Raw genomic sequence first — 23,740 nt, 5'->3', positions numbered from 1 at the left:
GTCCTCTGGGAATACTTGTCGGACAGAAAAATGTTCTTAGACGACCCTGCAGTGAACACTCTACGGAAGTTCAAGGTAAATTAGGGTCAGGTTGAAAAATGTGGATAAAAATGAATAAAATAATTAAGTCTGTTCAAACCCACCTGAGAGAGACTAGCTCTCAAACTTCTGAATCTCTTCATTTTGTCTTCCAAGGCAGTTTAAAACTTTTAATCAGGCTCCATTTCACACCCAAACTCCTCAGCTGCTGCTGCTGCACCTCCTGCTCCGCTTTGGTCCCACTTCTCCAAACAGCTGGAGCGTTGCTAGGGCCCATGGGTAATTAGGAGAGGGAGCAGGCTTTGGATGCTCCCCTTGGGGATGGAGGTTATTGGGAAGGTGGACGATGGGGGGGGGGGAATGGAGGACAAATGTAGGGAATGAAGGTTTCCGGGTGGGGGTGGCAGATTGCAGCTAGCTGTCAGTGGATGAGCGCAATCGCCTACGTCCTGGGCAAGACATCCATCTCCATTTCCCATCCACCCCCACATGCTCCACTCTCATTGGTGGATGTACATGTTACTAATGAACAGGGCTGAGGTCTGGGAAATTGCCCCTTAGAGGAGATGGGGGGGGAAATTCCTTCCAATATCTATTGAAATTCTCATTATTTGGAGAGATGGAATTCATTTACATTACATTTGTTGAAGGATAATTCCAATGTACTGCAATTTGGCTCTTGATGTCATAGCTGTAGGACATCAATTCTGTTGGTTATGACAATGTTGTACTCATAAATGCTGAGATCTGGGAATATGGCTACCTCGCTCCAGTGATGTCTTATTGGCCAAATGATAAAACTGGTTACGAATAAGACTGTTTTAAACTGTCTACCCGTTTAAATTGGCTTACCTTTTGAAAAGAGACACTCTTACACAAGTCAGTCCTCTATTTCTAAAGATTTCTGAACCTTTTATAAATCAAAATGGACAGTTGGGCAATGTATAATGATCAAATATAAATTGTAAAGCAGATACAGACACGCTGGCCTTCAACTGACTACCCAAACACTTGTTTACCAGAATACATTTGCTAAATCTTAGAAAGACTTTGATATAAATGTTGTATTATCGAATTCTGCAATTTAAAGTTACAATAATAAAACAGTCACTTAGGGGTTGCAAGCTCTAACTTTACTGACACGTATACATTTACTGTTATTTTACCTTTATTTTGGCTCCAAGATGTGGACATATCAGGTTATTTTTCTAAATGCACCACCAGCTAAATACTAACTTCTTGTTTTCTGAAGGCTGTTGCTGGCTTATGTAGTGTTCACCTTTGGATGTCAGATCAGGACACAGACTTGCTTTGGTTTTGTAGAACTATAATGAATGCCTCAGGCGTCAGATACACATAGTTATTTTCTTTATTTATTTATCCTTCTGCCTCGACGCAAAATTCACTTGTGTGGGTATGTGTGGTCTAAAAATGAAAAGAAATACTCTTTGCTAACGTGGTTAAACCAGCAATACAAGTCCAAGTCTGTATTGAGGGAATGCAGTATTTAACAGTGGGTACAATAACATGTACAGTGAAGTGAAATTATCTCATACAGCAATGTACGTGTATCTTAATTATTATTGAAGGATCTTTAGCCATAGCTGATGTTAGCGTGGGTAAAAACAAACAGGCATTGAGGAAGGGACATCCTAAACATCCTAGCTTAACCACATAATGATCAACGTATCAGTTTTACGAACACAACAGGTAAGCTTTACTTTGTTAAAGTCCTTTCATAGTGTAGCGCCAGACTAAGTAGAGTGTCGGCTGCATGGCAGGAGTTGCTATGGTGATAAATTGGCTTGTTAACTAGCCCCCTGCCAGAGCCTTTTGTACATTCTGTTCTGTGCTGAACGGCGGACAATAGAGTCGTTATCAGGTTTTTTTTTGTGTGTCTTTCATTTTATATGCTCTTTAATAAAATAGGCTACCAGCCTACCACAACGAGCTAACAGTCTGTGAAACGTAAAGACACTAATTAATGAAACCAGTTCAAGACGCATTATTCTTATTCTTATCATTCTTTATGAGCGCAGTAACGGTAAGGTAGCCTATCTAATTACTTATTTATTAAGTAGGCCTATTCCATAACCATGATGGTCAAACTAAAGTGGTAGAGACATGGCAGAATTCCTACAATGAAGCGGGACATTGAACTGTTCACCCATGATCAAGAAAAGAGAGCGAGCGGCCCCGTTGAGGGAGTTTACAGATGAAAAGACACAGAAAGACAGAAGCACAATAACAACAAGTAGGCTATATTTAGGTGTTTTTTTGTAAATAACCGCCGGTATCAAAAGGAAGTAAAGTCCCCTGGTTTGTCCCTTATACCCTAACTGCCATGAGACAACTCAAAATCAAGTTTCCAAAATCCGACACTTACCTCATTCACACCAACGGTGTTTCGGGGCCGGTTCGGAGCTGGAGCTTGAAAAGCACCGGGTTTTCCTCTTCACACCGCAGCGGAGCAGCCTCTTAGCTCCGGAATCCGGTTCGTTTCAAGCACCAAAAAATTGTCCGGCCAGAGCAAAAGCACCACATACGTCACGCTTACGTCGAGGCGGGGGCGGGGGCAAAGAGATCAACTCCTGAACAACAACAAAAAGCCCGCGTTTTATCCAGTTTGTACACAACGATGGAGAAATTTAACAAGAGTTTCAGTTTCAGTTTCTGCCATAGACTGTATAGGCCTATATAAAGGTTTCTGCTCATGGTGAAGCAATGTGTCTGCGTGTTAAGGTGGAACCTGAGCATTCACTTTGATCACCTCTCATTGTAAATCTATAAAACTATAAATATTAAACTTTACTTCACGTGTTCATTTGAGAACAGTTGTTACATACCTGGGTGAAGGTTACAGTTCATTTAAATGAAAGATACAACGTTACTCCACACTCATGGTTCAGTCCACCTTAAGAAATAAGACCGACCTCGGAAGCAGTTGTGTTTTAAAAAAACCTTTATTGACACGAGTACACTTTTTTATAAGAATATAACTAAACCACAGAAATGACTCCGGAAAAGCTGCAGATAGAGCCATAAGAAATGAATGCAACTGATTTAATCCGCGCAGTTTGGCTTTATGAAGCAGGCACGCAAACGGTTACGTCATGACGCAAACGATGACGCAACGACACATTACCAGTCTGACTCTGGGCGGTGTGAAAAGAGCCAGAGCTAAACCGAAGAACTGGTTCTGAACCTGAAAAGCTCTAGCACGGAGCTTGAACCGGAGTTGCGTTGGTGTGAATGAGGTAACTGAGGTGGTCGTAACGCACCGGCAGATGACAGCGCTGACAAAGTGTGTTTCCCGCAGCGAGACGCTACAATACTAATTGTGGGCTTATCATGTTGATTCGGCCACAACAGAAAAAAGAAAAAGAAACTCTCGCTCTCTCCAGAAGGGCAGGTCAGCCAAAAAGGCCAAACGGGCCGTTGCCCGGGCAACATTAGCCGTACCTGTGCACGTCTCTGCAGCAGTGGATAACAGCTTCTGGCCTGGACACAGTTTGCACCTCACCGTCACATTCCTGTCTATTCTTCGGACGAACTCAAAATAATGGGCATACCTCCACCCCTCGAAAGTTATTGCTGACTCAGCCATGTTTATGCAGCACTGCACGTGGAGATGTGGACGCGCAGATTACGTAGCCTACATATAAACCTGCGGCGGAAACCCCTCTTGTCTGTCAGTGTGATTATGACTGATTTTATAAAAGTAACGAAGTAACGCGTGTCGGGGCAATGTTAGTAACTCAGTTACTACTTAGTTAGTGACTACTGAATTATAAAAGTAACGCGTTACACTACTCCGTTACCGACAAAAGTGCAGGTCACCCTTGAAAAAGAGATCTTTTGATCTCAAGGGGCTTCACCTGGTTAAATAAAGGCTACAAACAAAAGTAATATTATTACAGTAACTTTGTAACGCGTTACACCCAACTCTGGTGGCGTTGCCGTTGTGAGCTGAAAAGCCCAAACAATGAGCAAAAATAAACCACCAAGGTTCTATGTAGCGTTGAGAGGGGGTGCAGAGTTGGGTCATTATTATCTTCATTATTACATTACAAGTTGTTATTGTATCCATATTTTATATTTTTAAACAAGCATTAGTCTTTTCCATGTTATGTTTAAAGTATTAATATAAAAAGAACACTTCAGGCATTTTGTATTAAAATGAAAACAGCATTGGTTGGACAGAGTGTGTTTTGCTGTTCCGACAACATGACAAGCTGCTTGAGATGGACTAACGCTACAGGTCGCCATTTTGTCCTGGTCCATTTTAGCCACTGTTGTGCATTTTGTACCACTTACAGACACAGTGTATCCAAAGTGGTCTCCCTCCAGATAAGTGCTGGTAATATCTCATCCGATAAACACCCTGTTATATCATCTATTATGAAAAGCCGTACGAAGTTTGGCTTTTGTGCTTTAATGGCGCTTTAACTGCAACTGCTGAAAAATTCAGAGCGGTTGGGTTTAAAACTCAATGCGTTCAAACTTCTTCGGTCACGAAGAAGCCTTGTCAGGACTTTGTGAGCACGGAGCGATGAGGTATTTTTGAATCTACTCCAAGATGCCTTTCGCTCCCAGGCTAATGGTTAGCTGGTCTATAGATACACCCCTGTTCTTAATAATTCATAGGTGGTGCTCAAGACTTAATAAAAGCACTCTGCCACAGCATCTTAAACTTTTTGTCTGGAGACAACTCCAATTGGCTTTCATGCTTGCAGTAATAGGAGCTAAATCGAGAGAACGACATTTATTAATTTGGCATACAATTTGGTAATGGCCTTGACTGAGGTGGCATGGGATCATTGTGCCAGTCCACCATAATGAAATAAAACACTGAGATGCCTCTGGGAATATAGATTAGGATTAGAGAAACAATGTTGTGTTATTTGTGCCGGAATCAAGGTTGAACTGGTTTATTCTCCAGCGTGGCACCACTTTAATAGCTGTTTGCTGTTCGCTTGAGCTCCGCTCCATATTAGGTTACGCAGTTGATTGTAGCGTAAATGAAGTCTCCCCCTTAACTGGTACGAAAGTGACTCATGCTACTTTCACATTAAAGAGTGTGGACATGCTTTGTGTGTTCGTACGTGTGTGTATGTGCGCTCGTGAGAGCCTTGGGAGGAAAAAAAGAGCCAGTCGGCAGTTACTGTCTGAAATGGTGAGTGGCAGCGGGGAAATGGCAGCCCTGATTTCTGATTAGTTTGGTCTTCTCCTCATCAGCTGCGCTCTGTTTTTTGCCTGCAACAGTAACTCACAACTGCCAGAGAGGGAACAGTGAGGGGGTGGTGTGGAGAGGAGAGAATTAAGTAGCAGTATGTTAACAGTTTTATTAAGGACACAAATCTGAGCCCATATGAACATTCAATTACTTGCATCTACAAAGCCGGAGTCCAGTTTTGGATAGTAAACCAAATATTAATTTAGCCCAAAATGTGCTGTCAAAGGATATTTAATTATCAGAATTTTAAAGCAGTCACATTTATGTTATTTTGTTTTATATTTTATGAGGAGCTCACAAAGCCTGTTTAAACCATTTGTCTTAATCCAATATGCTTTTGGAGTGCTCTTCTTAATGGGCCTCTGCTTGCCTAAATGAGCTAGTAGTGCTGTTGCTCAGGCCAGAAATACATGGCAGATAGTGTTTTTTGTTTTTTTTAATCTAATGCCATATCTGTCCATTCCTCCCTGTAATGAAGTGGGCTGTAATTCTGGCACAGACATATCGTTCGGATCCCTTCAGTTTCTCAATTTCCATTTTCCCCTGACAAGCTGTCAAGCAGATGTCTTCATCGCAGATATTTTAGTCTGATGGCGAGATAGGCAGAAGATTGGCGGTAGGGGGATAGGTGGGAGAGCGAGCGAGCTAGGGAGGGAAGAGGGTGATTCTGCGGAAAGGGAGCTTTTTCGATGCATACTGAAAACGGGTATCTGTGCAATGTCAATAAAAAAGTTTAAGGACACATTGGGTAAGTCTGTAGAAGTAAAGTTAATAATACACCTGGGAACACAATCAGACTCAAAACTTTTGAGTAAATATGTTATTCTGTAACTCGGGCCATTCAGTCAATGAACAATAAGACAGTGTAATTGCCACATTGATGACTTGATTAGTCTAATCAACCTGCTCATCTCGCATACGTGGAGCATTTAGCACATTTTACAAATTGCCTTAGTCAGAGATGAGGAAAAAAAAGCTGAAAAAGGAGAAGAAGGTTCCACACTTCCACGGGAAAATGCAATGCAGGGAGCACTCTTGGCGTAGAAGCTAATTGGCCCAATTTAGCTAGTGGAGGCATATACCACGGTTGGCTTCCGCTAGCGTTGTCTCTGGCGGCTGGTTGCGGACTCCCGCGGAGAACGGCTGGGCCGCGGGGCCATTGCTGTGTGTGTGGAACAGCTGGCAATGGACGCAGCTGCTTGATTGTAAATCAAGCACTATTGTTCCCCACATTGCACGGATGCTTGTGTAGAAGCTAGTGGTGTCCCACCCGCTAAGGAAATGCTGCACCACAAACAAAGAAGGATGCGTGCGCTTCGGTGATGTGCAGGTCTTTGATAAAGCCAGTTTCCTGTAGGAATATCCTGAAGGCATTCAAAGGCATTCAATGCTCTGTTAAGAAGTTACTTGTGCCACACATCCCAACAAAGCTGAATAATACAGTAGTTGCATTCAAATGAGTGAAACTCATTGCAGATATTCCACATTTACAAAGAAGTCGTGATGAAACTGACAGCGACCCCAGTGGTACATGTTCTATCTTGTTTCTCCTCCCTGCCTGCATGGAGATATTCGTTAACCTTCAGCCTCCATTGGAAATGTCTAAATCCTGTCATCATAGCCTCTTCTGTCTTCTACCAAATCCTTCATATTAAATCACAATCCGAACACACAAGAGATAACTGTATCTGAAATTACATTTGTCAAACATTTGTACCCTTTAATCCCTCTCTTTTCACTGCCTTCTGTGTCCTCGGCCTTATGTGGGCATCTGTTCTTGTGGGTGTGCTGGCCATTATTAGGATAACTATTAAAAAAACTAGTTGTTCGAGTAGTGAGCTCATTCACGTGTCCACGTTTTCTGGACCCAGGGTCCCGTAGCAATTTGCTTTTCGGATTCACAATGGGATTTCTCTCCTTGGAGTTGAGGGAAAATTAAGAAAATAAATGTGTGCAGATTGTGTCCGACTTAGTTCAAGGAGACATGATACGGATGCCACATGTGCCAACATTAAATTAGATCTATTAATATTTCTGATTCTTAGGACAATCGAGAAAAAGCCATGTCTTCTATAATTGCTCTTCACTGGATGTCGCTTGTAAGTAGTTGACTGAATATATATATATATTATTTATATTCATCATTTAAGAAAGAAGTAAAGTCATTGACTAATTCACAGGAAACGCAAAATATGAATACATTTAAATGTTACCTTATGACCCAGGTTTAGAAATATGGGCTCAGAACAGTCTCATAATACACACATGCACACACAAGGATTCAAACTTGTATTTCCGGATCCATACTTGTGTTTTTCAATGCACACACAAATGTATTCCGTTTCATATACATGTAAATAAAATCCAAATACAGAAAAAAGTTTTATATATGTATTTTTGATCCTCACTTATTAGTTTCCCGTTTAAATCCCCTGAACCTGCAAACACAAACAGCTTTCTGTGCACGGATCGCTTTGCATTCGTGTGTGGGTTTTTTTGAGACTCCCCTGACGGTCAGCCGATTCGTACTTGTAATTTTTTCTATCTATAGCCAATCACATGTCTCCTTCATTCTAAGCCAATCACATGAGCGCGCCCCCACGAGGGTAAGATTACTTCATATACGCATTTTGCGCAGTAAGGTCAGCTCGCTAAACAGAGGGCGGAGCATCAGGTGATTATGCAGAGCTGCGTGTCTCCGTCAGACTCAGCAGCTGATCTGATCTCTCTCTCGCGTCCGGTTATACTTCACTCGCGTTTATGTCCATATCGATCAGATCCAGCTCTCCTGATCGGCCTTTATAGAGAGCACCGATCAAACTATTAAGAGTGAATATCGGCCGATAATGACCGGCGGGGCTCCCCCCGTTAACAGGTCACTGTCTAGCACTGGCTTCGTAGTGCACTGATCGATTAGGCTAAGCTAACCTGTAGCTGCTCCCTCCACACTCACAACAACTTCATACAGACATAAATAAAGCAGCTGTATTCGCCATACAGGAAACACTCATTTAAAACGGTTTTACCTGCCGTTTTTGTGTACACAAGCATTCATCAATGGTTTGGAAAGTGGCGCTGTACCTTAATAATATAAAGGCTTGTATTTGCGTGCATTTCCTGTTCGGAAAGTGGCGCTGTACTGAGAGTGGAGGGTGTCCTGAGATTAGCGCCTGCAGGCAGGCTCCATGGAGCTGTCAGCTCCGGACTGCGCAAAATGCGTACATGAAGCGCTACGTGTGATTGGAGGAGACATCTGATTGGCTATAGATAGAAATAATTACAAGTACGAATCGGCTGACCGTCAGGGGAGTCTCAAAAAACCCACACACGAATGCACAGCGATCCGTGCACAGAAAGCTGTTTGTGTTTGCAGGTACAGAGGTTTTAAACGGAAAACAAATATGTGAGGATCAAAAATACACATGTAAAACTTTTTTCTGTATTTGGATTTTATTTACATGTATATGAAACGGAATACATTTGTGTGTGCATTGAAAAACACAAGTGTGGATCCGGAAATACAAGTTTGAATCCTTTTGCGGATCATGAAATACAAGTGTGAATCCTTCTGTGCGCATGTGTGTATTATGAGACTGTTCTGAGCCCATATAGAAACTACTGGTCTTGGGCAGAATACCCTTTGTAAAGAAAAACCAAACTGTTTAATAAACCATCATATTGCAAATATTGGATTCTGACTCAATGGTGCTAGACTTAAAAGTTGGGCAATACGTACATTTCTAATTACAAAGCAATATATATCAAACAAGTGTCAACACATTTAACTCAACACCACAAATGGGACATGCTAGACGAAAAGTCAGGGGTTCAAAAAAGGAAACAAAAAGAGGAATTTCACTAGAGAATGGAAAGAGCTGGTGTAGCTCCATGAAGAGTCAGGGGACCATAACAGTCATCAGGGTTTTTCCTCTGGAGAACATGAATGTCAGAACAAATGCCAATATGCCATCAAAAAGCTGTTTATTGTCCTTATACCCTTACATAATATTGTGACCCTTCATATTTATCTTGTGTGTCCAGGTTAGGGCTCACTTACCCCTGGTTTGTACCTACCAGTAAATTAACCAATGCATAATCTCTACAGCCACAGGACCATTTTCAAACAACACTTCTAGAAAATCAACGGCATTACAGTCATCTAACAGCCTATGAAAGCAATTGACTTCGGTTAGGAAATTGAGTCTGCCTCTTAAGAACACGATTGTGTGAGGGTTTCAGATTGTACAAATAAAATGACTCAGTAATCACCCCATTAGCAGAGGTACAAAGGGAACGAAGGCAAGAATTACAGACAATTATTGTACGAAATGTTCTGGAGTAGCACACGTCGGAAAATGATGGACGTGACATTTTCTACGAAATCTATGCAAACCAGGGACACATTTGCGAACAGAAGTGAAGCAATTCACATTATTTTCCATCACCAAGAAAAACTGTGGGTTCTGTCAGATAGATTGGGTTGATAATAATGTTAAATACCAGACTCTTTTTCTTTCTCTTTCATTACGCACAGACACACGCATGCAAAACTGTTACACTCACGGGTGATTTCAGATAAAGACAATTCTTCAGCTGGTGGAATAATTTTTCTTCGACACGAAGTAAGGTCAGAACAACAGTATTTCTCTAAATGCCACAGTAAGCAACAATATATTAGTTATTCAGTCAGTTTTAAAGCTGTTTGTGTCCAGATTGTTTATCCGAGACGGAACAAGACAGAGATAGTCAGAAAGAACCATACAGAGAGACGGTGCAGGGGTGAATGGAGCAAAACTGACATTTTCCTTTCCTATGCTTATCACAGCCTTTTTTTTTTATTGGAACTATATCTGTTCCTTCAGAAACATCACACACATTTGGCAGAGAAATGCAAATTAACATATTCATGAGATTAATACAGTGGAAACTTTGGAGTTGCAAGCGACAGGGGGTACAAGTGTGGTGTTTGTGTGTATGGGTGGGTGTGTGTGTGTGTGTGTGTGTGTGTGTGTGTGTGTGTGTGTTTGTGTGTATGGGTGGGTGTGTGTGTGTGTGTGTGTGTGTGTGTGTTGTTTGCGGAACACAAAAGCAGATGGCACGTTGACTTTGAAAATCCAAAATTAGGTATGTTTTCATGAACTTCATGCTCATTGGCTATGTAAATTGCACAGTCAGACAGTCATGAAAGACAATGTTCTGTGTTTCCCAGCCTTTTCCACTGGGATCATGTCTGCTGATTGAAATCTGCTCGATATTTAGAGTGTCTTAACTCACGTACAGTATACAGCTTGACTAAGTTGTCCTCTAATCGAAAGCATATGGAAGAGACATAACTAAGTCTCCTCTCTTCAACAATGATATGTTTGTATTATTCTCTCCATGTCCATACGTCTTTTGTTGATTTGGAAATGAAGGCCACAGTCTGCCAGTTATGTTTTGACTTTTTTTCAAACTACTATTTAGAGCTGCTTGGTTTGGTTTTGGGATATTTGTGTTTTAGAGTTATTCTCACTCTTTAGAAGAAGAAAAGTGGAGGCCTTTGACAGTGTCACATCACAATACATTCATCCATGTGAAAGCCAAATGCATAGTGTCTTATCTCTAAGCGTTTAAACAATTTCGCAGTAGCGCCGTTCTGTCTTATTAAGAGTCATTAGCTGTGTTTAATAGGGCTGGAGTGGTGCTTATTGTTCACCAATCATTTGCATTGCAGGCTATAATTAATATCTTTTTCTGACTACAAACAATAGACAATTTGCTAAATGTATCCGCATGCAAATGGATGGCTCTACACTAGTAATCCAACATATCTTGTAGAATGCATAAGGAAATATGCATCATATCAGTGATCCAATATTACATACAGTATCTTTTCCAACTATCTCTGATTTCTATGTAATCTGGCACCTTTTATTTGGATGTCCAAACAGTGTTGATGATTTCTTATTTTTGTTACCTTTTACAATAAAAGTCCATCTTAGATTATCTCTGGAAGGTCTCCAGCATACCTCTAAGTGAGCAGTTAAACGTTCAAGCAATAATGCTCAAGCTCTATCTTACATGTATCTGAAAGTTTTTCTCATTACATGTTTGTGTGTATTTTTAGACATGGCGCGTCGTTGGTGTACATTGGAAGGCGGTTTCTTGAGTTACTACGAGAGCGAGCGAAACCCGTCAGCCATCGGCAGGGTGGACGTGTCGGAGGTGGTGAGCCTGGCTATCAGCAACACAGAGACGATGACTGGAGCCGGGTAAGAACACACACTATGTACATATAGTATCACTGCTGTCGAATAAAAACGTTTTACCTCTAAAATAAATTGTTCTATTTTCATACACATATTTGTTTGTTTAAATTATTCAATGGTTGGATTTAGACTTATTGTAACATAACATGTAATGTTGATCTAAATCCTGTGCATTAATTGGTGATGTACATAACATTCAAAGATTACAGAAGCACACACAAACACGTACCAGTACAGTCAAATCAATTTTATTTGCCACTATATCATAATTTAATAATTCATTGTTCTACCTGCTTTAAGCACACACGCCACCCATACAAAAACACATTTTGAAATGATTTATTTTCTTTTATTTGCTTGTATTACATTTACTGCACTTGTGTTTGATATATTAACATAAACACCAAGCCATGTAAACACACACTGCCGCATACACACTTCCTCTCCTTCGTCATATGCCTCATTAGCATAATCTTACATTTGAGCATTATTCAATTTAACAGAACATATCAAGGCTTTCTGACGGCTATATTTCCTGTTTACTTTGGCGGGGATGCGGGCAAACGGCGGTGCTTTAACTGCCCTCCCTCCGTTCACTTTGTACCCTCCATCGCTTCTCTCTTATGATTCAGTTAGAAAAGTTGCTCTGACAACCAACTTTTCTTTTATTTCATCTGGAAACACACTGAGTGTGTGTGTGTGTGTGTGTGTGTATGTGTGTGTGTGTGTGTGTGTGTGTGTGTGTGTGTGTGTGTGTGTGTGTGTGTGTGTGTGTGTGTGTGTGTGTGTGTGTATGTGTGTGTGCGCACACAAGCCAGGCCCTTAATGACGGCAGCAGATGCTATGAAAAGAAAACAATGCTTTTATTTGTATTAATGTTATTTACACAGCTATTAGAAACACATCTGGCCAGCTAAAACTATGACTTTTAATAAGCTGGTCTTATCATTACCGCCATGATAGGTTACTATAATAATACTGTGTGCTTTAAAGCAGGGGGAACCTCCGGCCCCCGGGCCGTATACGGACTGCGAGACCATTTGGTACGGCCCTCAAGGTAATTTATAAACACACGCAAAAAAGAAAAAAATTAAAGAAATCTAGACCGCAAAATAATTAAACAAGCGAGTGCCTGTTTTTCCTGGCCAAGGTCAGGGTCCTTGAACACAACACAAGCCTAACGTGTCATCACGTGGTATGTCTCGTCTGACAGGGTGCAGTTCTGACCATGGTTCTGACGGAGACCACCAGAACGTCAGTACCATGGGCCCTTCTCACTTCTCTTATTTTTCATTTCCTCGCTCCTCGGTCTCGGTCTCACCGGAAGTTGATTTGTCTGCGCCATCTTGAGTAGCGTCCCAATGGCCTTATTTTTGCCCGAGGACCGCAGTAGCGTGGCGTGGGGAAAAAATTAGGGGAAGCCAATAATACGTCCTTTCTTTTGGGTCGGGGGTGTAGTGGTCAATGTAATAACGTAACCAGATGAGTGATTACAGCACCCGGTATCATTTTACACACATTTGTATCAGATGCAGGACTTACACACGCCTGTTATCTAACCGACAGGTCCGCACGCACTCTCCAGCCGAAACTCTAATAAGCATTCATTCACAAACTAAATCAGGAGACCTTTAACGTTTTACGTCCGATTCGCTCCTTTTTTCCTCGCTGTACACAGCTCCAGTTTGGGCATTGGCCTGTCATCAGATTGTATTTGTTGTTGCTGCTGTAGCGGAAGTTTAGTACAATTATTTTTGATGAAATACTCCAAATCTCCACCCTCCATAATTGCACTTGCTTCAGTTGCTTTCTACTTTCTAACGGCGGTGAGAGTGATGCAGTGACGCTATCTATCTTCTATCGATTAGATTTATGATTATAAAATTATAAAAGTAGGGTAGACATGTGGATATTATCCGACTGAACAAAACTTGCATTTATCTAACAGGTTCGTTTTCCACTGACCTTATTTCGAGCTATTTTCCTAAATCCTATGGAGAAATCTCATTGCTTTTTTGTCGAGGGAAACCGAGCACAGCTTACTTCCGGATTTTAGGACGCGTCACTGCAACACTAAGTTGATGCGATTTGATTGGATTGTGAGGCAAGGGAAGCCAGCCGCCTCTGGCTTCCCTTGGCATGGCCCTGACCAATCACAGGTTGGCAGGGGCATCACGTGATTGGTCAATACCTCAATTTTTTTTCACCAAGGGAAGCCAGATTCGGCTGGCCTCCTCTCGCAACAGTGAGTGCAATCTACTGTTTCACCATAACATCTAGAGGGGCGCTGTTTGTTTCACTCTTTGTAAAATACTCAATGAGAATGGGGGAGAGACGGGCCGGCAGCAACACACAGCAAAGGAGAATTATCGAAACCAAACAGTGTTTTTATTTATTTATTTAAATTATAACTACAATCCGAAAAAACAGGGGAAGCCTGGCTTCCCTTGACCTCCGGGAGAAAACGCCACTGGAGGACCGAGGAGCGAGGAGCGATAATGGAGGAGCTATAACCGAGGAACCACCAGACCATCCTTCGATGAAATCCGCAGACACTCGCCCCGCCCCCTTACTGTGTATCGCTCACTGATTGGACGATGCAGTGCATGCACTGATCTGATGCTTCTTGACATGAGAGCAGTTTCCCAGGGGAGTGAAGAAAATACATGAACCTCACGGGAGTCACTCCTCAGTTTATACTGTGTTTTGTTTCAATTCATGTATCATTTAGTTACACATATGTGATATATCTGAACAACAAAGTGGTCAAAAATCATTTTCTTCATTTATTGGAAACATTTTCATGATCGCTTTTTTCGTTTATATTTTAAGAATGGCGTTTATCTTTTTTGAGAATTAGTTCTTATTTTATTTAATGTATTTGGGTCTACAACAGATGATACAAATGTTTGTGTCAGTAAATGTGTACTAACCAGTCTATGGTAGGGTGAATTGCCCTAATGTGGGAAATGTTTTGCATTTCAGACTTCGGGAATATATTGCGATATGAAGCCGATACAATAAATCAACATCAAGTACCATTCTGAAATCCCCAGGATGTGTCCTAATCAAACCAAAAGAGAAAATGCAGATATTACACTCATAAAAGAAATGGTAGACATATAAGTACTCTTAGTGCCAAGTTGTCTCAGACAATCTGCATTTCCTAATGTGGGAGTTCTGTGCAAAATGTGGGACACTGAAAAGTATATGTTAAAAAGCCTCAGTCACCTTAATTCATGTAATAAAAACATCTCAGGTCAGTAACACTCAAAGCTAAATGTGCAATACCATGTTCAGCTATGTTACTATTTATAATGTTATTGTTTTTACAACAGAAGATGTTTTTCTTTAAATTGAAGTTAAATGCATCAATCTGGTGCACTTTGAGGGCAAAATTAAGAGATTTATGGATACAGCTCTCAACACTCATATGAAACAGAACTGTATATATTTCAATAATCCAAAAACCATTAGAATATGCTCACAACCAATAACACATATTTGATAAACTCCTCTCTCCTATCTTTATCTTACCTAGTCTGCATTCTTTCTTTTTTATTTATGCATATTCGACTAATCACTCCCCTTTTACACTGTGTTTTTTTTTTTTTACTGACCTATAGCACATATTGGAATGATTTATTAAATGACTATGAATATTTGGGCTTAAATTAATTGCCATCTCTTAAACTCAGACATTAATCCCTAACATTATCCCTGACTTTGTTATACCATTTTAACAGAGATGCAGCCACCCCCAATTATTTAATATGATTTGCCCTTCACCTTAAATATCTAAAATAATGTATTAGAAGACTAAAACCCTGTAAATAACCATTGCTCTTGCACAATCCATGCCCCTTTTAGACCTGTCCCACATTAGGCAAATCATACTGTCCCACTTTGCGAAACATGTTTCCTAAAGTGGGACGATGGAACATTTGATTGAAATAAAAAATATAGAGTATATTTACACCATATTATAATATGTTCTGATGAACAAACATATCATAAACACATCCTGATAAAAACTTGCAAGATTGTTTTATTTATACGAAATTTAAAACCTTAACATTACATTTGTCAAAACACTGTCATTGACCTTTGGGTGGTCTTCACACATGGTACTTCCTGTTTAAAGGTTTTTCCACCCTCATCTGTGATTGGACATTTGAGAAGTCATGTGATTTTGATCGCATGACATCACAGCTTGTATTAACCGTAGTTTCATTGACTCTCATTTGTTTGCGGAAGACCTACACCCATTTAACCCATTTGGGGTTAAGTACATTGTCAGAATAAGTGAGAAATGTATTTAACTTCTGTTAGACAGCCATATGCCATACATTTTTGCACACATTCACAGTAAATATTTATTCAGTATGATGGCTGTCTAACAGAAGTTAAATTCATTCCACACTTATTCTGACAATGTACTTAACCCCAAATAAAATAACCCAATACAAAGAGTTGTTAAATAATAGTGAAGTCACGTTGTAATTAACAATAACTCATCTCTCTCGAGTTGTATTTTTCAGCTTTGCTAAAAGCCACTGTGTCAAGTGTCCATCATGGGTTGCCGTCCGGAGTTGTCCAATATGGCGGACCATCTCGCACATACGCAGTACCGATCGGGCAGGGGCATTCTTTCATGCTAAATGAAGCTCTGTTGCGTGGATATCACTAGATCCTGTTACAGCGTAATATAAGTACATAACAATTGATGTGTACATTAGTATAATTACTAGCTAGCCGCTAGCTGCTAACTGCCGCCTCGTTAATATCAAATCCATCATAATAACAAATCATTACCATGCTGTCATGATCGTGCGGTGCTGTTACGTGTACGCAAATTGACGTGCTTGATGTGAACGAGCATTTTGGTTGAAGTTGCGCATGCGCTATGAGCGCACATACGGGTACTTCTCAGGCATGCCGGGTAATCTGTGACGTTTCACTCTCTCAAAAGTTGGTCCATTTTATCATCATGCGCTAATGAGCAACTCTCATAGGAATGAATGAGGCCCCGCCTCCCACGCTGTATCCAGTTCTTATTATACATCCATGACCCGAGCAGATATGGTACCCCGAGCAGATATGGTACCTACACCGGCACTTCCAAAAATGGAAGTACCCATAAGGAGCCGTACACATGCCGCAGTTTTTGCGTGGCTGTGTCTTTAGTTGAAAGCCCAGTGGCGATCTGTTCATCTGTAACAGTCAATAACTTTGTTGTTATTAGCATCTGGTTAGCTAGCTATGCTAACGAATATAAGAAGCTTTTTCTCCAACCAGTGAGGTAAAGGCACATCTTTATATGATCATTATAGTTATAAAAAACAAGAGAATAAAGTAAACAGGTATAAAATACTATATGACAGTAAAAAAAAGTTGTTATTAATAAACAAGAATACAGTTTGAAAGGGAATGTGATTTGTAAAATATCCATAAAGAAAAATAAATCTGCTTCCAGTTCTGTTTCATATGGGTGTTGAGAGATGTATCCATAGATTTCTTAATGTTGCTCTCAAAGTGCACCAGATTGATGCTTTTAACTTCAACATTTAAAAAAAAAAATCTTCCCGGGGGAGCATGCCCCCGGACTTCACTAGAGGAGGTTAGGTCCCCCCCACTTAAATCATGTCCACAGGGATAGGAAACAAAATACATTTGCACACATCTTGTGTCCATATCTTTCTGTTTGGGTGGTCATGCCACAACCGTGCACGTGCATGCATACGCAAGTCATGGTAAGATATCTGGATTAAGAGGTTGCTTTTTCTTTGCACAGCATGAAAGAAAGGCGAAATTAATGGGCTGTGATTTTAGTATTTTTAAGCAGAGGTCAATCATTTGTACGGCCCTCGGAGGATGTTGAAAATATTGAAATGGCCCTTGAGAGGAAAAAGGTTCCCCACCCCTGCTTTAAAGCGACACTGCGCAATTTTTAGCTTACATGCCAGTTACAGGTCATGGCGTCGCCCCCAGAAATGCTATTACTTCTCTGTCGCCAGGCGCTCATAATGGCTGTGCGTTTCACTAGATTAAACTCTGCCTCACTCCCTCTCACTTCTGCAACTTCCAGCGTTCCCAGCATGCCGAGCGGGGACGCCTCACCTCTTAACTGTCTGCCGCTCATGAATATTAACGTATGCAGATGACACACTCCTTACCGGCAGCCTATCGCCGCGCCGCAGGAGTCCGTAGGTGTCGCTTTCATTAAGCACAGCGTTTGGGTAATTTCACCGTGGCAGAGGACACCGGGAATTACACGTACTGTACTTCGGCTAAAGTACTATTAATATTACAAACCCACTCTGCAAAGGCAGTATGTTGGCTGGTGATAAGTTGAGGTTTTAAACAAGAATATTTCCAAGTTAATTCTGACCTTCGACAAACCTTTTTTTCTCTTTTCCGTTTTGCAGAATTTCACACTCTGTCTTTCTCTATCACACACCATGAGAACAAGCTGCATTTTAAATAGACTTTTAGAGGGGCTCAGGTGCTACTCTGCCAGGGAGATGGGTTAGAAATATGAGGGTTGGGGAATTAAGACTTTCTCAGAGCACACAAAAGCCTTAAGGAGAAAATAAAAGGCTACAGAAATACATAGGATAACGCTGTTCAAACCACAGGTGTATATTGTGCATCAAATTCCTCCACAAGGAAAAGTTTCAAACTCTGTCAACTTAACTCAGCCTCAGAAAGTACTTTTGCTATAGTGCACTAAAATCAGAACATTAACTTTTCCAGTGAAATTACCTAAACCTATTTACTTTCAGCTCAGTTTAATGAAAGCAATTGACTTGAAAGTCTGTACATAAACCATGGCTTAAGGCTAGTCTAAGATTCATTTTATTTATAGGTCTTTCATCAAATAATTGCCCTTTTATTGAATACATGAAAATTGTAGACAGGTATACATTAAGGCTGAACATACAGTTTGCAGGTTATTCTGCGTATCACCTGCTTCTTGTGTGCCTATATTGAGAGTAAAGAAGAAGGAAACAAGTATTTAAAGGATGTACATGTACAGTATAGAGACATGTTCAGAAACACAAATGGTTTACAACTGTACACACATACAGTATAAGAGCGTGTCCTGTCTGATGATAGTTCTATTTCGCTCTCATCTCAAGTTCCATGAATGCTTTTGTTTCAACACCTTTCACTCTTTCTCTTTCTATCTCGCTATTCTCCCCTGCCACTCCCTCCCTCTGGGACTCCCATGATGCAGCGTTCATCTTCATCTTCTCATCCCTGCGTCTCCTCCTCCCGTCTTCGCCGTACCATTTACCCAGCACATCGCCGCACCCCTCCGCCACTCCATGCTTTGCTCTCCCACTGGGACTCCCTTTAACAAGCGCCTACACACCTGCCGGCGAGTGTTCGGGGGTGGGGGAGTAGGAGGTAGAAGAGGGTGAGGGTGCGGGTGCGGAGGGGGTCACAGGAGGGCACACAAACACCCGTGTCTAGCCTGTTTCCCCTGACACGTCTGAAAGGAGAGCAACTGAGCGCTGCCGTGACCCCCGTGACATGCCACCTTAAACACCCACCGCCGTAGCATTTAGAGCCTCCCTCGCTGCAGCGCACCAATGGAAACGAGGCCACTGGCAGCCATTAAGATACTGATACTCTAATCTGTGTACCTCCACACCCACCCACACACCCACCCACACACACACACACACACACACACACACACACACACACACACACACACACACACACACACACACACACACACATTTAGCCTGCAAGTGAAAAAAAACGTTTAGGATTATAGTCAGTGTGAATAAATTAATACAAATGTTTTTGATGACCCGGGGGGGTGAAGGTTCCTCACTGACTGACTGACACACATTTTGCGAGAGCATATTCAGCTTCAAGTCAAAATACACTTTATTTTACCTTTTGTATATTTGAATCAGAGGATGCTTTCTCTTCAACTGTCAAAAAATATAAAGTTTAATTAGTAATTTTCTTTATTTGTAGAAATTCTAGAATAGACTACAATAAAACATTCATTTATAAACAGAACATATATTATTTGCCATCCTTTGTTGAGCAAACATATTTTTTATAATTTTATATATAACTTTCATTTAAAACGTTCCTCCTATCCATCTTTTTAAATGTAAACATATGTATAGATGAGATCAGTTTTTTCCATCAGTTTCAACTTGCACAACTTTACCGTGAATACGGAACTTCAACAAATCTTTTGTTGACAGGTGTGTAGGAAGAAGCGTATCATTAAATGCAACTCATACAATTTAAATCATTAGTTTTGAAATAGTGACAAACCAAGGCAAACATTAAGGGCCTGAGCTTATTACGCCTACATAAATTCAGTCAACAGTGTCTAGAAATATATTTAAAATAAATGTAATAATTGACGGTTGTTGATGCCTTTGTCTTTTATTTATCATATACTTTTAATGCTGTGCACGTAAACAGGCACTTACAAGCATATATTTAGTTTGATGGAAACGCATCACACAGACAATAAGCTGGTCTGTTTTTATTTGTTAATAAACAGATTTAGGTGTTTTTTTCCCTCTTTATGAGTGGTTTCGAGGACACTTTTGAATTCCGGATATCTAACCGCGTGTCTCCGGCAGGGCTGTGTTTACCGTGGATCTGTACCAGCAGACGGAGCGGGTACTGATTGTCGGCGCGGAAACACAGGAAACGCAGCATGACTGGATCCAGGCGCTAACAAAGGTGACACACTTTGCATACAGCTCACACACACACTCCTCCTTTTAAAGTTTGTTTTCCTCTTAAAGTTAAAAAGAATAAAACTGCGAATGTGCCGCAGAATAACATTACACATCCATTTCACTCTTACTTTGCTTTGCATTGTTGTCCTCAGTGAGCCCCTGTGCTTCTTTCAATAAGACAAGTGGTCTTACTACCCCTCCCCCCCCCCCCCCCCCCCCGACATGCGGACAGGATGTCATAACAACACCCTACATAAATATGTCCCCTATTCCTTTTGTATCTCTGTAAAACCAGGCAACACAGTCATAGATAGTGGGTGGTATTGCCGCATTAGTCCATATGTCTCTCCATCTGTGTAAAGGCCTTTCTCACCTCCGCATTTCAATTTGAATCAAACAACAACGGCCAGACTGAGCAGGAGATATGGAAAAATAATTCAACCAGGGAGCAGAAACTGAGCATAGGTTTATTTTGACAAGCCTGCATATGTTCTGTATTTTTCAGTTTCGAGGTGAGACGCCACAGTGAAAAGTTTCAGAAAAAGTTCCTAATTTGTTCTCTGTTTGTGACTCGCAGTGTTTCGTCCCGTCTAAAGTGGAAGGGCTGGTGCAGAGAGAGGGCGAGCTGATTGGCAGACTGCACTACAAAGAGGGCCACGATCTGTACCACTGGAGGGTGGGCTGGTTCGTCCTGGAGGGCTCTGCGCTGCACTTCAGCTCGGGAGAAGAAGAAGAAAAGGAGGAAATGCTGCAACTCAAACAGCTACAGGAGCTCAGTAAGCCTATAGCATTTTCATTTGACTATTTCTCATAACAAGTACTTTTATTTGTGATGCTTTAAATACATTGAGCAGACAAAGGGTAACAGTAGGATAAGTTGAGTAGTAGAGTAACATATAGCACAAGTTAATAAATAAGAACAAATAAGCACACCTCCATGTTAAAAATACAAAATAATGAATGATCATTTTTCATTTAATTTGCTTTTTTTTCATATTTCGTATTAGTGTAATTAAAAAGTTATTTTAGTATTGTAATACTTAGATTAGGTTATTGACTACATTTTATGTATACGATTGTATTCATTCCAAATCATACTCCCAACTCTGCAGTAGTGTATATAAGAACATGTTGTATTAGAATGAGGTCCTTAAAGGTCAATTTAACAACATTTGCCGCCACACATCGTCAAAAATAGGTTTCCGATCTCCCTGACCTGTCACAGATTGCGGTATGAAAACATGACTACACTTATGTTCACCACAATAAATATCCGGAATAATACCAGTATGATGGTCGCCCACTCACATTCATTTTCGCCAATATCTCCACTGGCAAACAGCAGCTATTTAAAGCATAGTCAGTGTAGAGAAGCTGCCAGTCACGGGGGGGGGGAAGGCTCAAAAGTTCACACATACTTTGGCAGATTGATCGATGCGCCGGCGTGATGTGCGAACAGAAGGAGGGGAGAATCAATGTATCCTTTTAATCAATTTACGGCTCGACGTGGATCAAATCGTGCAAAGTGCCGCCCCGTATCCTCACCTTGGGCGGGATAAAGAACTGCAGTGGTGCTCATTTTGATTCCTGCTTTCTTCAACCATATTTGTCACAGCCGAAGCGCCAGAAGGGACTGTGTTTTGTCGGGGGGGGGGGGGTGTAAGATGGTAAGGTTCTGAAGCATTGAAAGGATCCCTTTAGGAATCACTGTCTGTGACATGGGATTAACTGTTATTTGCTCCGCACTGACACCACCACATGAAAGGTACCCCTGTGTAGCAGTGAGGGATTTAATAAATACACTTTTCAATTAAAATCACTACATGATTCCTAGCATGCAGCTGGAAAGATGCAGTCTGTTTGCCGGTGTATGGTACTTCAGGCTGAGAGTTATGATGATTAACTAAAGAGTTTCATTCATTCACTTTCATTCTCCTCCTCCGTTGGTTTTCACAAAACATTTGAATTGTTAGGGATCCTTTACATCGTGTTTGTTTAAAAGAAAATATCAGCCAATTTATTGTCAGCTGTTATCAGTATCGCTATCAGCCTCAAATAACTAATACCATTCGGACTTTTACAAAATGTACATTTACAAAACCAAAGTTTTCATCGCACCGAATTAACCATTGGATCCCTAAACTGCTTCCAACCCAGCTGTGTTTATTGGAGATTTCCATCAATGCAGACGAACCACCGATGGTAACCAATCTAAAGCTTTGGCAAAGAAGGGAACGGGCTTGTTATATTATAATAATAATAATAATAATAACTTGAATTTATATAGCGCCTTTCATAACCTCAAGGTCGCTTTACAAAGAAACATACAAGGACAAGACATAAAACATAAAAAAAAAAAAACATAGAACGGGGGGCATGAGGTCATCAAACAGGACCTTTCAGAAGAAAAAAAACACTTAATGCTCCTACTGGAACAAATGCACTGGCCCTCTAAATCCCTCTGATTTACCATGGGAAAACATCCCAAAAATCCTCTACCAAGACGCCCACTACAAATCATGGCGAGAACAAGGCCGCAGACTTAGTTCCTTATCACACAAACATATTAAGTAATAAAAAAACATCCCGCAGTGCTGTAAGAGGGTTGCTTTGTGTTTGTTCAAACAACCATGACAAGTGTTTTGCATTTACCTGATAACACTGTTAATGAAACCTCTTTCCAGTCAATATCAATCTGTGAAGTTCTCCGCTTGTTCCTCTCTTGTTGTTGGGCTGAGATTGAAATGCGGTGCCCTTGAATGTCTGCCAAAGAGAACAAAAAGCAAATTATTTGTTCAGAGAGACTTTTGGGGATTAATTGTTTTTGCTGTTTCACTGAACACAAATTACTTGAAGCGAAAAATAAAAAAGGCATTGATTTTTAAGAGACAGATTTCATTATCGATTCCTGTTATTTTTCTACTCCTCCCCGATTAATTGTTGGGTGGGAAAAAAAGCGTATATTCAGGTGTCTGTCAATAAAAAGTCAGTGTGTTGAGTAATCAAGCAGTTAGTAACCCTTTATCATAGACCACGTATAAAATACTATTCATAGATGTTCCTTGTATCTATTATTGGAGCACAACCACTGCAAACTTGAGTAAGATGAAAGTGCCAGATGTTGTTGCTTGGAGATTTGTGAGTGAACTGCACGGCTCATATCTTTTTTAATGTTTTTGTGTGTGCTTATTGCCTTGATCCAAGCAGCTGCACAAACTCACATAAGCGATTATAGTAGATCTTTCATGTCCCTTAGCCCGGTTTTTCCTGTATATTTGCACTAGTATGATAAAAAAAAAAAGATATACAGATGAAGAATGCCAGCAATTCTGTCTGTTTTTCATTTCATAGTACTTTCATACTGTAATCTTATTTAGTTGCAAACTGACCGATTTTATGGAAAGCTTGTAATTTGACACGTTTTCAACCCCCTTTAGTGAGTTAGCTACACCAATACTATACCCATGATTCCCATTGAAACAAGGAAA

The 23,740-nt window shown here is 40.7% G+C and overlaps 1 protein-coding gene across 2 annotated transcripts in view; it reads left to right on the top strand.

The window, feature by feature from the left end:
- zmp:0000000660 (arf-GAP with Rho-GAP domain, ANK repeat and PH domain-containing protein 2) overlaps positions 1–23,740 on the top strand; it is a 123,085-nt gene that overhangs the window by 75,250 nt on the left and 24,095 nt on the right. For both annotated transcript variants that reach the window (XM_034226297.1, XM_034226299.1), the window contains exons 16-18: positions 11,382–11,526; positions 20,151–20,253; positions 20,830–21,028. In XM_034226297.1, the coding sequence (XP_034082188.1) occupies positions 11,382–11,526; positions 20,151–20,253; positions 20,830–21,028 (447 nt within the window). The remainder of the gene's footprint in view (positions 1–11,381; positions 11,527–20,150; positions 20,254–20,829; positions 21,029–23,740) is intronic.

The sequence above is a fragment of the Gymnodraco acuticeps genome, unplaced genomic scaffold (assembly GCF_902827175.1).
Source record: "Gymnodraco acuticeps unplaced genomic scaffold, fGymAcu1.1, whole genome shotgun sequence".
Lineage (NCBI taxonomy): Eukaryota > Metazoa > Chordata > Actinopteri > Perciformes > Bathydraconidae > Gymnodraco > Gymnodraco acuticeps.
Note: the sequence above shows the minus strand (reverse complement) of the source record. Positions and strands in the feature narration are given on the sequence as shown.